A 16,240-nucleotide genomic window follows, 5' to 3' on the forward strand; every position below is an offset into this window, starting at 1 on the left:
ATCATCGTGTACGTATACCACAAGTGTATTTATAGACAGGAGGAGGTTGAATTCATTCAGGGAAACTTGTGCTTTTCTCGTATATGAAATTCTCAGTTTGCGGCAGGTTACCAGCATTAGCTAGTGGTATTTGGCAGCCACGGTAGATTGTTAATTCAAGGAAGCTCGACTGAGGCTAAGTTTCATATTTAATGATTTGATGAGGGTCTTCACAGATACACTTTTGCATCAGATATCTGGGAGATGTTTAGCATTGCTAAGGAAAGCTGGTGTTTGATCTGTGGTATAGATGTCTTTGTTGTCAAGGAGGGTAGTTTTCTGTACTGAGATCTGTCAGGGTCACTGCAGCAGGGTGTTTTTTGTTGCTGATGATTTTTTGGGATCTCCCTCCTCTCATTTCCTCCCTCTGGTCTTCTAAGGATTTCTTGCATTGAGATGTTAGTACTTGCTTTTATTTTTTTTTTTTTTTAAAGTTTCTTAGAAGTCTGGCATTGACTTCCTGAAAATGGAAAAAGAGAATCTCATTTTCTGCTTCAAAGTTGCCTTTAAGATCTCTGGATTGCTTTGTTTTCAGGGTGTTCTGTAAGCAATCAAAGGCATTTGAGTGTACAACGGACCCATCTCTCTCTGATCTGCTTTCAAGTGTAACCATATTTGTACGTGCTGATGCCTGTTTTATGTCTCCATCTCATTGTTTTTAAAGTCTGTGACCTTTTCTTTAGGATCCTAATAAGCAGTTTTCCCTGTTGGATACCTCAGTGGGAGTAGATAATTACTACACACAATCGTGATTTGATCTAAACGGGCATACAGTCCCAGCTGGAACGAGTACGTCTTCCACATTTCATAGTCTTTCTGGTCTAGGTGTAAGCATCTGTAACTTTGCTGTGTTTGTGTGTCCCTTATGGTGTGTTTGTTGCAGGCATTGCTTGTAAAATGTGTTAGATTCCCAAACGGCGATGAAATCACATCCAGTCTGCTGTTTTCTCTTCATAGCAGAACTAAGATTCTTGGACTAAGGTGGCAGCTTGCAAGAATGCACCTAATAAGATGTCATTTTTGCTCAAACAGTAGATATCAAGATCCTGGGTAGCAAACACCTTTGTGCCAGAGTTGACGTTATTATCTGTGTCATTGCAGAATATGGTGTCTGTGAAAACTTGCGGAAATTGGAGATCACAGGAGTGTCCTGTCGAGATGTTTATGCCAAACGTAAGTGATAAAACTGATATAGATCTGTATGTCCTTGCTTAGTACCAATTTTGAAAGCATATTCATACTGAATATTTATTAAACTTTGATGGTGTAAGTTATGCAAACTTACTTGCCGATGGTAGGGGTTTCATCTGTGAAGTTGACGTGCTTGGAGTTGTATTTAATGCTAAGCCACTGCCAAAAATTGGGATGTCTATACCCCCCAATCCTTTGGTCAGAAAAGAGCATGTAATTTAACTTTATAATAAAGCGTGGTGAGGGTTTTTCATGCTTTCCTGTTTTGCCATTTTCAGATCTTGCTAAAGGATTAACTGATATTTTTTCATAGCCGTTATGTAGCTAGGTCTCAATCTCAGTGAAAGGATGCTGTTATGTGCTGACAGTGGGAAAGTGCTGTAGGTAAAGGGATGAGCATTCCTCTGAGCTGCTCCTGAAGGAGGAGAGCCTGGCAGGGCTGGGCCTCTTGCCAAGGTGTCCATGCCTTTTAGGAATGTCTGTCAGAGTGGGACCCCAGCTTCTTAGACCCACTGTGGCCTTCTGCACATCTCCTGTCTTACAGCAGGGAGGAGTGGGTCCGTCATCGGATGAGAGAGACCAAGGTGGGCTAAGGACTGAATGAGGATCCATGGTGAGGCTATCTCCCCTGTCCCCAAATCTTACCCGTTGCAGTCAGAAGCTGAGCTGGTTGCTCAAAGAGCCTTGCAAAGCCCCCAAGAGCTCCCATGCCAGCACTGCCAGGCTATGTTGTCTTGGTTCCCCACCACAAATTTTGTAAGGGAGTTACCTGTGGTCCTTAGGATAAAAAGCAGGATTTAACCTGCAGCATTTGAACTATGGCTTCTGGCTGTTCAAAGAAGGTCCTGCTGTATGAAATAAAAGCAGAGAGGTCAATCATGAGAGGTCTCTGTAGGCTTTGCAGAGTGAAATTCTGGCTCAGCTTCTACATGTGCTGTATTTGCTGAACCTTGAAGCAGTGGAGACCTCAGGTATTGATCGTGCTGGGAAGAAGAACAGGTAGAAGGGTTTTAATCCCATCTTTAAATGAAATGCTGAGCATCCACAGGAAAATTATTTCATCACCTAGTGTCCCACTTTACCTATTTGTGCACTAGGAATGGAACTGCGTAATTTTCCTGAGTGGGAGGGCTCAGTGATGCTGAGCCAGCACTTAGATGTCCACAGAAAAGTCTCATTAGCACTTGAAGCCTCCCTTACTTCCCATTGAATCTGCTGTTTCTGTAACAGCCATACAACACATACTGTATCGGATCTTCATTCTGCATTGCCAGTTCCAATGGCAGAACATCTCTTCACAACCTGTAGTCTTTTTCACTACAATGGTTCCACGTTTCAGATATATTAAAGTGATATTTAGTGCTTTTTTTATGCATAAGTTATATGTAAAAATGGCCTTACTAGCTCAGAACAGTGGTCTCTTTCCAGCCCAGTACTGTATCTCGCAGCCATGGCTGTGAACAGTCACCCAGGGAAGACTGAGGAGAGGACAAGCCTATGCGATACTTTCCTCAGTACTCTCCCAGCTTCTGACTGTTTCCAGGTTGGGAGATTTCCAGAGTCTAATGCGGTTTGTTGATTTAACAGCCCTCAATAGAGCTGTCTTACACGTATGTTTCTAGTCTTCCTTTGCACCAAAGTAGTTTCTGAATCCATAACATCCATCGGCAGAGTCACACTGGACACGTGAGAACCACCTCTGTGATAGACCTCATTGCACTTCATTGCACACTATGTCTGTGTCCATTCAGTCCTAACTAGCAGTGGTTGCTCTAAAGTCAGAATGCTTGGCAGCTGTTTCTGGCTTTCAGGGATGCACCATCTCAGCACTCCTGCTCAGATTCAGTAGTTTGCCCTGTTGCAGACACTTAGTGGAACAGTTTCCTGGTGGTGTGACCCCATTTTCTCTACTGTCCCATAAACCTCTTTAATTGCAGAAGAGTTAATTTGGGGCTACTGGCAAGACTCACAGGCACTTTTCTGGCCACTGAATGTGCTTCTGTCAGAAGTAGTGTGGGAAATTGGGAACTGAGCTTAAGTGCTGGAAAGCATAACTAATCCAAGGCCTGGGCTACCGTCCATGTAGTTACTTGGCCCAAGTGTTCTTCTTGAGACAGCGGTGCTCATTACAGTCACACTAGACAGTTTGAGGAGGATCCGGAGTCCACTTTGAATTCACTGGTTGCCATTTGTAAATATTGGCTGGGGGAATCTTGAACATGCCAAGTGCTGCGTGAGTAATCCCGCTAACCAGGTCTACCTGAGACCGGAGCTGATGGAAACAATTGGTGCACCACAACGGGAAGTAAAGTCAAAAGAGTTTGGCTTTCCTGCGTGACTGATCCAGATTCACCGTACTGTTACGTGCTGGTTACAGTGGAGCAGAGTTCGCTGGTACTTACCCTGCTGTGTCTGTTCAGGTATAAACCCACGAGTGAAGTCGGGACGTTTTATGAAAATCCTTCCCGACTACGAGCACATGGAGTACAGAGATGTTTACACCTGCCGTATGTACCTCCTGCTGGTTGATGCTTCCTGCACTGAGCACACACAAGATGCTGCATGGAGTGTGACGTGGCTTTAAGCAAATTATTTTGGGGTGGACCTTGGGACAGTATGGAGGGTGCTGGTTAGTTGGTTCTTTCTGTTGTGCATTAGTGGAGTGTTCTCACCCTTTAGAGTGACAATGTGAGCAGGGCAGGCAGTGAGGTGTGTTGGTCTCCTTTTGAAGTGCGGTGAGTTAGAAAATTGTCCTGACTGGATGCAAAAAGGAGGAGGGTTTCTGTTTGCCGTAGGGGAGCACTCGTTCTGCTCTCCATGGATTGCTCCTCTCTTAGAGGAAGTATTCAGATAGCCCTCAAGAGGGTCCCAAAGGCAAGTTTTAGTAAGCTCTGGATTGGCAAAATCTTTGTCTTGATCCAGATCAGATCCACAGCCCTTCTCAGTGAAAAATGTTGAGGATTCCCATACTAATTCCCTCCCTGCACAGTGGATCCTTTTAACCACCATCTCCCTCTCTAGGAAGCATTCTGCTGGTGTTTCAGATTGTGATTTGCCTTCCTTAGTCAAGAAGCTGCTCTGAGTAAACTATTCTTTCCTTCCTAATGTTATGTTAAGGGAAGAATAGTAAAACATTGGAGTTTTAATGCTCACTGTTTGGCAGGAGGTGGGAGGAAGTACTAATTAGTTTACATCAATTAAGGAAGCTGGTACTGCTTGGTATTTGGAGGGGGCGTTGAGCTGTCTCTAGTGCTCCTTTGGGTCTGCAGAGTTCTGCAGACTCAAGTTACTAACTCGCGCTTGGGAATGTAGTTTTTCGCACATGCTAATGAGCGGAGTGGGTGCTGCAGACTTACCTGTGTTAAAGAAAGCTGAGAAGACGGTGTCTTTAACGCGAGTCGTGACAGACGAGCAGCAAAAAAGTAGAAAGTTTTAGGTTTGGCAGTCCTGCCTGTCAACACCAGCCTTGTTCTGGAGCTGGGTGGGAAGGAGAGGCACCTACAAGCTGCCTTGAAGGTTGGGGGATTCCTTTGTAGATTGCTACCTGGGTGTTTGCTCCAAATGTGCCATTTGTGGTGGCTCTCAAATAGCACTTTGTGCTGTTCCCTCAGTTGTTAATTATTTAGCTGCGTCCCCAGCCTTCTGGTGTCTTGTGTCCCTTTTCTCTAGGGACATGTTGTTTTACTTGGGGAGCAGCCAGTGTGGGTTAAGATGCGATTGCCCATTTACCCCTTTTTCCCCTCCTGTGTATTAAGACCGTGTTGCCAGGATTTACCATGTGAGTGCTCCGTAGTTTATATTGATGCAGCGTTAGCCAGGTCAGCTCAGATCACTTTCCCCAGGGTTTTAAACCCGCCTGGCTGTCACTTCTCTTTCCACTAGCAGGCCGGTTATCACCAGCTGGAGGGCAGTAACAGCTTACGTTGTTCCAACTCATTTTTGCTTATAGGTACCTTGCTGCATCCTGAGAGTCCCAGAGAGTTGTAGCGGATCAGGGCTTTTCCACTCAAAATGAGCTACCTCTGCTTTAAAGGCTGCAGATTTCACTGAAAATTCCCATGTTAGATTTTTGCATTTCTCTGCCTATGCTGTCCAAGCTGGACACGGGTAATGAAATAAGATTTTGTTTAAACAGTAAAATCTCAAAGCAGCTGCTTTCCTCCTGATTTAATAACCCGTTCTGGGATTGTAACTTGTCTGTTCATACCTGTGGTGTCTGTGGTGTGCAGCGCTGCGATGCTAGCTTGAATCGCTGTGCATTTGCTCAGCATCACTTCCTTGTCCTGCATCTAACTCTAACAAAGAGCACAGGCATTAGACCTTTCCCCGGCAGCCTTCTGTTGGTGGGAGCTTGGGCATTCACTGCTTTTCCTAGGCCATTCCCAGATGGATTCAAGCCACCTTTCCATCTGAAGAGTGTGCAGGGCTGCTTGTGGCAACGTGGGTAGTATCCAGCTTGGGTAGGGACTGTACTGAAGTGTCCAGCGAAGGCATTTTTGCTCCATTTGGCAGGATGTGGGCTCAGAAGTTTGACTAGGCAAGCGGCTTCTTCAGGATTGGGGAGAAAAAAAAAAAAGGCAGTGTGCATAGCAGAGGAAAACCTCGGAGAAAGACCCAAGTGCTGTTTTCTTTCGAGGAGCAGGGAGGGAAACAGCTGTCAGATCCATCCTGTCTCCTGCCAGGGCGAGCCAGAGCTGGAATTCATCAGGCTTTCCCTGCAATGAGTATAGCTGCTGGCTCGCTGGAGCCCAGAGACACCCCAGGCTTGAAAATGGAGCTGTGCTTTTGCTTTGAGACTTGTTTGGTCCTTTGGCCAAGTACCAGCATTTTCCCCAATAACTTCATTTCCTGAAAGAACAGGAGAGGAGGAGGAGTCCACAGCACCCAGAGTAAGTGAGGGAGAGGACTCATCCGTTCAGGTGGGTGCTGGTGTGCAGGGAGGGTGAGGCTGGGTGGAGGAGCACTGCTCGCATTGCAGCCTGTTTCCCATCAGCTCAGCTGGAGAATTTTGTGGTGCCAAACAGCTGGGGTTTTAAAAAAAACTAAAAAAGAGCTGCCCACAGTAGAGGTGCAAGCCAAGCACAGAAGCTGCTATCCAGTGGGTAGGATTATTCTGGAGGTGAACAGGTTTTTTTGGCCTCCTCCCTCCTTTGCAACCCCAGGTTTCCAGGTGGTCAGGGCAGATGGTGAAGCAGGCTGTGTCTGTGACTCAGCCACGTTTTCTGAACTCGGCTCACGAACCGAACTGCAGCTGGGGCCGGCTGTTTACTCAAGGCGAGCACACAAAGTGCCTTCGACAGGCATGGGTCTTGGAGTGGAAGGGCTTGCCTTGTCAAGCAGACACTTTCCTCGCTGTTGAAAAGTCCATTGATTGTAGCTACAGCTCTGAGAGTGCTTCAGACAGGAGCTGAAGGAGAAGGAGGGACATCCCCATTGCTCTTGGATAGCTTAGCATCAAGTTTTCTGTCCTAAAAATAAATAAATAAATAAAAGCGCTGGGTTTTATCAGCTCCATGCCAGACAGGGTAGAAGGCAGATTGTGGTGGGTGGAGCAGTGTATGCACATACCATTTATTAATATGTAATTACTGCACTGAGACGAGAAGACTGGGAATGTGGTTTGCTTGCTTGCCTTAATGCTGTTTATGCTGCGCTTGGTTCACTGGGTGAAACCAGGCCAGCAATCTTAAATTGTTTACTGCACAGGAAAAAGGCTGCTCCAGGCCAGTTGGCAGCAGCTCAGGACAACCCTCTCCGCTGTCCTAAACCTCTGTGGAAGTTCTCTGCTTTGGTGTAATAAAGACACTCCTTTAGTTCTTGTTATCTTAAGTAGTTAATGAAACAAAGCTGTTGTAACAACTGCACTGAAACACAATTCTTCCTTTAAATTAATGCAAAGCAAAACCCATTATTCAAGCCAGTTCTGTAGGTTAAAATGGGTGGTTATGGCCTTCTGAGTTGGCCATGAACATTGTTGTAAGGCAAGTGTAGTATCTCCTTGCCATCTTCATAGAAATAATCTGCATCCTGTTGTTCCTGCCCAAAATGCCAGATCGTGTGTAATGTCTTCACATGAAGGTTACTGGTCATGTCAGGAAATTATACAGACAAAATTAACGGCTGACTGTTTAAGGACTGGAGGCAAGTAGCATCTCTTAAGCTTTCCTCAAGAGAGGAGGTTTGTTAATGTCATTCTGTAAGAGGCATTTTCTCCTGCTTGCTGGAAAATCTTCCTACTCGTCCTTCAGTTTTGGTGGGATGGAAAGTGCACCCAGCTCTGAGATGAGAAATGGGGAAGCCTCACCTGCTGCAGTAGGCTTTGAGAGGGACTTGGAAGCAGCTTTCAGGCACTGCTGAAATGTAGCCGCTTAATTAGAATTTTTAAGGCTGTTACTGACCTGGTAACATCACCAGATCTCCTGAGCTGGCATGATCTGTGTGCTTTGCCCTTGCTCTCTCAGTGGCTGTTTTAAGGATGCTTAACTCTGGAGACGAGTTTGTCTATACGAGGCAGGGAAATTCTTTCAAAATACTGAAATTTCCCTGTTCCTTAATGCGTTTCTGCCCTTCCTTATTTTCTGTTGCTTTGCAGTCTAAGGCATCGAGTACATTTTTGGTAACTAGAGAAGGCAGATGCTTTATTTGTTTTTAGCTCTGGGTATATCATGTGATTTACATTAACAGGACCATGTTGCAAAAGTTTTCTGAGAATTCCTGGTGAGGTATCTGGTTGTGTAAAGTCCTGGAAACTAACTCCTGCCCCTGTACCAGGCCAGGAGCAGGGCTACAGAGATCAACATAAATCTGTGTGAGCTTGTGGGAGGCCTCAGTTCAGAACTGCTGGCTGTAACCAGTTTTCTGTAGTAAAGGCAGTTGTGGGTGGTATTGGTCAGTGTTGTGTGCAGGCTGGTAGCAGTCTTCCTTTTATTTTCTTTCCCCGAATCCCAGTTCCTTAGCTTGATGTGCTCACTTCAGTGTCTCACTCTTCCCTAGTGCTGCACCAATACCGACACATCCTGGGATTGTGGCAGCCGGACATCGGGCCCTATGGGGGACTGCTGAACGTGGTGGTGAGTCAGTACCTCATCCTGGGGGCTGTGGTGTCGAGGACTGATGAGTCTTTTATATACCGCTTTCTAGACCTGGTTGCCATCTCTGTGCTATTGAGAAGTCTGAACAGCCAACCCTCGAGCAAGTAGTAGGGACCCAGAGGTTGCTTCTTGAATCTTTTCATCATCACCACTTTTCTTCAGACAGTCCTTTTGTTTCTCAGCTGTACGCCAAACAGCCCCAGGAGCCCACAGAAAACAGGAGCAATGTTTCAGGGAAAGGCTTGATTTAGAGTTTAATGCGGATATTCCAGTGACTGGCACCGGAGTCCATTCCTTGTGCATTGAGTACAGCAGAGGTTTTAGCACTGGCCCATCGCTTACTGCTTTATCTTTGCCTGCACCCGAACGTTTTGCAAAGAGTTTTGCACTTGTGTTTGTGCACCTCTCCTTCCTGTAGTTTGCCGTACTTTTCACCAGCTGTGTCTAAGACTAATGCATGAGATATAGTGATACTGGCACATGACTGGTGCGAGACCCCTGGAGCCTGGCAGCTTTTGTGCTGCTGGGGAGAGCAGTTAATGAACAACATTTGACTCTGTTGGTGAGAGCTGGGCCAGAAGTTTGCTTGAAGCCCTTGTTCTTTGCACCAAGGTTCGATAGCTGACAGGTTGAAGCGTAACAAATCACGAGGCCTTTGGGTTTTGCAAGATTCTGTTCCATGAACTAGTATAAGAGTGCATCCAAGTGCACCAATACTTCCATGATATTGTGACCTTATAAAGACAAGTGTACCTCTGTGGCACTGCTCTGCTTTTGTCTTGGATCTCTCTGTTTAGAAAATATCTTTTCCCTGGAATTGCAGGGCTTGAGGGGAAGGATTCTGTTAGGCGTGCAGGAAGAGGGTTGGCAATTGTACCTCTCAGCAGAGGAGATTGTTGCTTCCTGTGCTGTCTGTGAGTAACAGAGCCAAATAATTCCTTGTCCAAAAGGCACGGATAACCACGAGAAGCAGAATTAGTCTATTCGAGTATCTGCCAGCATGAGTTCTCAAACCAATTAGAGTTTGACTAGCTGTGTGGTCTCTTAAGCGCAGTCTTTCACTCTGGATCCTGTGCACCAAACATCCGTCACAAGTCGTTTGCAGTAATAAAGGCCTGATCATTTTCCAGTGGTGCAGGAATCCTTGTAAAAAAACCCTCTCCCTCTTCACCAAGGGTGTGCTGTGAGTGCATATGGTCTGGTTTAATTGCTGGGAAGCAGTCTGGAAATGCAGCAGGCTGTTCTACAGCTCCTGCCCTGTTGCAGAATAGGCCCCAGAGTTGTTTGCTGCTGCAGACTCAACAGAAAGCATTGCAAGGCTGATCTTATATGCTTTGTCTCCCATCCCTCTGCAGGTAGATGGTTTGTTCATCATCGGGTGGATGTACTTGCCACCTCATGACCCCCATGTTGATGATCCAATGAGATTCAAACCTCTCTTCAGGATTCATCTCATGGAGAGGAAATGTGCAACGGTTGAGTGTATGTATGGTCATAAGGGACCTCATAACGGCCACATCCAGGTGAGCTCCTCTAGCACTTTCACCATCATCTGTCATAGGTGCGATGTGTGTGTGTGCGCATGCACATTGCCTCTCGAAATGGATTCATCAAAAAAAACTGTATGAGAATTTTATTCAAGGGATGTGGCTTTCACCACCTTGTAGTACGTGTGGATGCCAGCTCATTATGTGTCTGACAAGTTGTGTGGGCTGTTCCCTGCTCTGAATTTGTTCGCTGGCAATAGTACAGCAAGGCTGTACAGACTATACTGTCTTCTGTTGGGCTGGAGCACGGTGGGAGGGTGGGAGCACCAGTACGTGTACAGGCTAGGGGAGAGGAAACGTAAAATGGCCATGTGCAGCTGGTGAATGTGTCCAAGCAGACACGCAGACCTGTTCTGTTTTACAGCTTTCTCTAAAGTAAGGCCTTGGGAAGGTGATGTAGCATCCATTCAGTACATTGGATGCTTGGAAAAGCTTCCTGAGAGGTCGTTCCCTTTCCTTTGAAGAAGGAAGCTCAAATAGAGAAGCGACTTAAAACTAGTATCTTTCATTAGAATGCACTGGGATTTTATTGTTTTTATTTCTCTATTCTGTAGCTGATGCACTCGGTATCACTTAATGATTTCTCTGTTGTAGCAAATGCAGTAACGTTTGTTGTGTAAAGTGTTTACTCTAAGCAGTCTTAGTCACGTCATCCTAGGCATCTCTAAACAGGTCTGTAACCTGTTAAATTCTCCTCCATGGTAACTACAGATTGTAAAGAAGGACGAGTTCTCCACGAAATGCAACCAGACAGATCACCATCGGATGTCAGGGGGAAGGCAAGAGGTAAGAGTGCTTTGCCAAGAATCTGCATTAAGGCTGTTTGTATGTCCCCTTTCTGAAGATAAAGCATTGCTGTCTTAGCTAAGCTCGTAGCTAATGTTAGGGTCTGGGAGGTAGTCTTCTGCCTTCTAATTTCTGTGTGTCTGAATGTACATGAAAACCCAGGCTGGTGGCTTCTGGCTGATTTACTACAATCTTTTTTCAGTGAGTAGAATTGATCTGTGCCTTGAATCAAAACTTGAATCAAACTTTGAATAATTGCAAGATCTTGGGGAATCTCTTCTGTACTTGCCAAAGTGTGGTTTAAAGATCCAGTATATGGGATCAATTCAGTGTTACACCCACAGAATGTCTGGGTGGAGAACCCATGCCTTACCTCAGTGTGTAGCAAGGTGTTGGAGTGGGCTGTTAGTGTCCACCCTGCTGAGCAAAAGCTGTTGTAAGCAGTTCTCTGTGGCAAGGTGCTCTTTGAGGCCCAGCACCCTTTTTCTTCCTGTGCTGTGATACTATTCCTGTTTGATAGCAGGCCTGTCCGAAGAAAGACAGCACCCTGCATTGTATGCCATGTAGCGCTCGCCAGACACTGATGTCTGTGGTGTTGCTCTTTGTGTAATTAAGATCTTTCAGACAGAGGCCTAATACTGAGTACCAGTTGCATTTGAGTAACTGCTTGTCAGTGGGACACCTTTCTACTACTTGTTGTCTTGGTCGAGGGATTAAAAGCTTCATTTGGTTGTTTGTCCTGTGTCTGTGTCAGCAATACCCAGCAAGGCAGATTCCTGACTCAAACTGCGTGTTCTAAGGTGCAGGTATAAATGTCAGGGTGAAAACCTTCAGCTAATACCTGTTCCAGGTAGTGGTGTTTGCTGCCAACTAGTTAAACGTGACAAATCTGATACTTCAGTTGCTTCTAACAAATGCTTTAAAATGTCTGTCTACTAATGGGAAACAGCTGGGTGAAAGGTTTAGTTAAGTGTTTTCTGGTTCTGTAGCAGATGAGAAATGCTTTAATACTTTCAAAGCACTGCATTGAGTGTGTGTGGCATTATGGTAATTTGGAGGATCTGGCTTTAGAAGATAAAAGTAAGCAGGTTTGGCATATCACTTGGTAGGCTGCTATCTTAGTGTAAGCTGTTATCCTGCTAACTCATGGTAGGGTATTAACTTGTCAGAGCTGGTGTAGGGGTACTTCAGGAGATGTTTTCAAAGCACCCTTTGGATTTAGATGCATCATTATTAAATCAGCAGGATTTAACCTCCTAAATCTTCAGTGCCTTTCAAAAGCTTCCCCTTTTATGTTTGACATGCCAGGATAGGGCACAGGAGTCAGCTTATGGGCACACAAATGAGTTACTGCAACATAAGTCCGGATGTAAAGAAGTAGTAGATCAGCCACTTTGAAGTAACAGGTGATGCTTATGCTTTTATTCTGAGGAGGTATATTAGTTCTACCTGTAATTTATTTCAAGGGGAGCGTGTTTATTGTGTGATGCCTAGCAGGTATAGGGCAGTTGCCATTGTCACTACTTGTTAAGCATATTTCCAAGCCAGCTCTGTAACAATATGTGCTTGTTCCCAAATCCAGCCATGATCCTCTGTCTTTGGCAGAGCATATGCCCTCTCTGTGGCTCTGCCAGTGAATCATGCTGACAAGGCGAAGTCAGGTTGCAAATTAAATGCCTTTATCTTCCCCCTTTTCTCTTCTTCTTGTGCTGCAGGAATTCCGGACGTGGCTAAGGGAAGAGTGGGGTCGGACTCTGGAAGACATCTTCCATGAACACATGCAAGAGCTGATCTTGATGAAGTTTATCTACACCAGCCAATATGAGTAAGGGCGCCAGCTCTTTCTAGATATTGAGGCTGCTGCAACTTTAAGAGCCCATCGGATCATTTGTTCCGAAGACGGGGTGCTTGCGAACAGCCAGAGGAATGTTCTGTCTCTGCAAGCTCTGTGCAACGATACGGTGAAGCACAGTGCTTTCCAGTTGTATAGAGAGATGAGATGTAATGACAGCAGTAATAATAAGGTTCCAAGTTCTTTGCAATAACTATGCACAGTACGGTGCGTTTGAGTCATTTAACTGTGTTTAATTTGAAGGCAGAGCAAATACCCGTGATCCTGAGGAGCTGTCTGCTTATTACCTGTATTAGTAAGCAACATGCTTTGTAGTGCGCTACACAGAAATGAGAAAGTCCCTGAGAACTTGGGGGTTTTTTAACTGTCACTCCAAACTTCTAATAGCAGCCACCTCTCTGTAGCAGCTGTTTAAATATGCTTCAGCCTTAGGTTCTCTGGAAATCCCAAGGAGTGAGGAGGTTTACTGTGACCTTGCTGCAGGAGCCTCCTGGTGTGCTCACGAGGACTGGTAGAGAGAAGTGAAGGGAGGGCACGCTTGCATAGGTCTAAAGCAAAATCTGTTAAGCTTGTTGGTGTTGCTGAAAACACAGGTCCCACCTCTCTGTTGACGACATCCCGGAGCGGACTGCACATTCGTCATGTCAAGGGATTCTTTCTTAACCTCTCTGCTGTTTTGTTTTTTTGCGCAGCAACTGCTTGACATACCGACGCATCTACCTCCCTCCTAGCAGCCCTGACGACCTTATAAAGCCAGGTCTCTTCAAGGGAACGTATGGGAGCCATGGGCTGGAGATTGTCATGTTGAGCTTTCATGGAAAGAAAGCGAAGGGGACTAAAATCACTGTGAGTGCATTTTCCTTTCTCTCAGATGCTTGTTAAAGTATTCTCGATGCCATGGACCCATAGGAGAGATCTCTCTCTGGGAGGTGGTCGTCTGTTGCCACCCCAAACCCTGTTCCTTGTGGGGACTGGGACATCGAGTGAATCTTAACACGTGCAAAGTAGTTAGAACCTGCTCTGCAAAGTTTCTCCCGACGTCACCTTTCCTCTCCTGTGAGCAGCTGGTAGCAGGTCACTGGAGATCACTTGCGTGTATCTGAGGAGCCGGTACCAAATGTTGGCAGCTCTTCACTGAAGCCAGGCTGGCGAGCTCCTTCCTCACTGCAGGGAGGAATTCTGACAAAATGCAGTTGCAGCTTTGACTTTCTTTCACCCTTGCAAGTACAGCCTGGCTTGTAGCTTTTGATTTAAAATTTTGTTTCTGGAAGGGGGAAAGCAGAGATGATGTAGACAGCTCAGGGAACAGCGAACAACGTCTGAGTGGTTTTAGTTTGGGTTTGTGGGTTTGTTTGGGGGTTTTTTTGTTGCCAACTTGATGATTGTAGAATAAGCTGAACTATGTAGAGGTCAGATGATGGACGTGGGGAGGATACAGGTCTGAACTCTGTAGTGCCCTGCCTCTGCAGCCATGCTGTTACTTCCTCTCTCTAGGGAGATCCCAACATCCCAGCTGGGCAGCAGACTGTGGAGATTGACCTGGCGCATCCTCTGCAGCTACCCGACATCGAGAACCTTCGCGATTTCAGTGAGCTCTCTCGCATCGTCCTGGAGGTCCAGGAGCAGGTGCGTCGGGAAGAGCAGGAGCAGGAACACCGGCAGGAGGAAGAGGACCGCTCCCAGCAGGCTGCCTCCCAGCCTGCTCCAAATCCCCTGGGAGGAGAAGGTGCCGAGGGGGAAGAGACTGCAGCTGGGGCAGTGCCGACGACCCAGGACAAGGCATCAGCTTCCCAGCCCTTTGTGCTGCCCATGGGGGTCATATCAAGGAATGAAGACTATCCCCGGACCTGCCGAATTTGGTAATGGGGACTAGTGGTTTTATAGCCTAGTCGTGCCATTCACTTTTTGAATTGGAAGGGGGGCAGTCTTTGAGGTGTGTCTGTATTTGCTTGCCCTTTACTCGCATGCGGGTCTCCCAACCTCTTGCGCTCAGATTTTCTGCCACTGCTGCTCCATTTCCCACGCTCATGTTTGCTCCCTCTCTTTCTTACCACACTCTCATCTGCCATCCCACTTCCTTGTTAGATTTTATCCTGTTACTTCTGAAGCTAGCACCTCTCCCATATTTCCCCCCTGCCTTTTTTTTGGTGTTTTGTTTCCCACAGCTGGCCAGCGTGTATATTTGGAGATCTGTTCAAGCCGCTTCCCGTTTCTGTGTGTGTCATTTGTGTTCCTTGGCTGTGGGAACACAGTGCTTTCTCCCACCCGTCCCTGGCCTCTGGTGCCTTGGGGACAGCTCGGGAAGGTGCTGAGCATCGTAAGCAGTAGGTGCAAGTATGCAGAGAGCCTTGTTGAATGGGACCTGGAGTCAGTGAAGCAGCATACTAAATGAAGTGTGGAAAAAGAGCCCAAAAGCTGAGGCTTAGGCAGGTGACCTTCAGCCAAACATCTGTGCTCATGGAAAAACCTACCAATAGCTGGTTAATCCCAGAAGGCCCCTGCTGTCACAACCGAGTCATGTTTGAATAAAACCCTGCTCCACCTGCTGCTTGCTTGGAGGTTAGGCTGACCTTTACTCTTCCCCAGCTCCGGTTAGATTTTTCTTTTTTTAGCTTTTTCTTTCTCTCCCTTCCCCTGGGTTTTGTCACAAGGTTTGCCTTTCTGGTCACCCTGTCAACCTGCCTTTCCTTTTCTGTGAGGGTTGTCTGGGTCTGGGTTGATCCTTGAGCTGCAGAAGTAAATCTCAGATGGATTACTGGGCTGAACTACAGAAAAATTCAGCCTTGGTGTGCAAGTGCTAATTAGAATAGCCAAAAGCAGCAGCCTCCAAATAGCGATGGAGAGTTTCTTTTCTTAAAATGGTATCAACAGTGTTTTGTGCTGTGTGATAAGAACTGACTGAATGTAAAACTCTCTGTTCTATAGCACCTGGCAGTATTTTTGACAATGGATTGATCATAGTTTTGTGGGTTTTTTTTGTTTTTGTTTTGTTTTTAAATTAAATGTTGGGTAATTATGGGTGTTCTCACATCTTTTTTGCTATTCTTCTCTCCCTGCAGTTTTTATGGGACGGGGCTTATTGCTGGCCACGGCTTCACCAGTCCCGAGCGAACACCTGGTGTTTTTGTTCTCTTTGATGACGATCGCTTTGGATTCATCTGGCTGGAGCTGAAGTCCTTCAGTCTCTACAGCCGGATCAAGGTCTCCTTCCAGAACGCCGAAGCGCCTTCCCGTGAGGCTTTTGATGAAATGCTGAAGAACATTCAGTCGCTGGCTACTTGATGGGTGATTCTTGACGGACAGGGCTAGGGGTTGCAAAGGCTGCTGCAGTCCCCAGCCAGGGCTGGGGTGGGATTCCTTGCTCTCAGTACCTCTGAATAAAAGCATGCACTTTTAATAAAGCCTTTTTACCCCAAACGTACACATCCCAGTTAAAATATCCATGACTGCCCTTTCCTCCCTGCCACTCCACGCTGCTCCCTAGCAGTCCTTGTTACCCAGTCTGTAACATAGCATTGTATAGCTGAAGGGATCCTGCAGAGGAGGAAGCAGACCTTTCTTACTGCAAAAAGAATGTATTGGAACAAAAATAACTCAAGGTCAGAGCTGGATCAGAAGAACATCTAATTGACTGGATGGACACAAGCCCTCTGCTCTGACTGTTAGCAGTTTCGCGGGGAAAGAGCTGCTCTTCAGGGAAGGGACTCATTTAAGGCTTTGCTGTGCTGTAGGCC

At 46.2% G+C, this 16,240-nt stretch overlaps 1 protein-coding gene across 2 annotated transcripts; it reads left to right on the top strand.

The window, feature by feature from the left end:
• The first annotated feature begins 1,145 nt into the window (after positions 1-1,145).
• On the top strand, positions 1,146-15,920 carry FBXO31 (F-box protein 31). Of its 2 annotated transcripts, XM_009704874.1 has the most exons (9): positions 1,149-1,212; positions 3,651-3,737; positions 8,224-8,300; positions 9,677-9,844; positions 10,580-10,654; positions 12,370-12,479; positions 13,199-13,352; positions 14,001-14,365; positions 15,566-15,920. In XM_009704874.1, exons 2-9 carry the CDS (start codon positions 3,683-3,685, stop codon positions 15,786-15,788), a joined length of 1,227 nt encoding a protein of 408 aa, XP_009703176.1. In that variant the 5' UTR covers positions 1,149-1,212; positions 3,651-3,682; the 3' UTR covers positions 15,789-15,920. The 2 variants fall into 2 exon arrangements, with proteins under 2 accessions (XP_009703177.1, XP_009703176.1); XM_009704875.1 differs by lacking the exon at positions 3,651-3,737 and having other exon boundaries at positions 1,146-1,212.
• The last annotated feature ends 320 nt before the right edge of the window (positions 15,921-16,240 follow it).

The sequence above is a fragment of the Cariama cristata genome, unplaced genomic scaffold, assembly GCF_000690535.1.
Source record: "Cariama cristata isolate BGI_N322 unplaced genomic scaffold, ASM69053v1 scaffold19877, whole genome shotgun sequence".
Taxonomy (NCBI): Eukaryota; Metazoa; Chordata; class Aves; order Cariamiformes; family Cariamidae; genus Cariama; species Cariama cristata.

What these genes read in the sequence shown, in the direction of transcription:
- FBXO31 (XM_009704874.1), top strand. Translation starts at nt 3,683, where the DNA reads ATGAAAATCCTTCCCGACTACGAGCACATGGAGTACAGAGATGTTTAC. An exon ending in ATCTACACCAGCCAATATGA is followed by an intron (nt 12,480 to 13,198) that starts GTAAGGGCGCCA and finishes TTTTTTGCGCAG; the next exon opens with CAACTGCTTGACATACCGAC. An exon ending in CGAAGGGGACTAAAATCACT is followed by an intron (nt 13,353 to 14,000) that starts GTGAGTGCATTT and finishes TCCTCTCTCTAG; the next exon opens with GGAGATCCCAACATCCCAGC.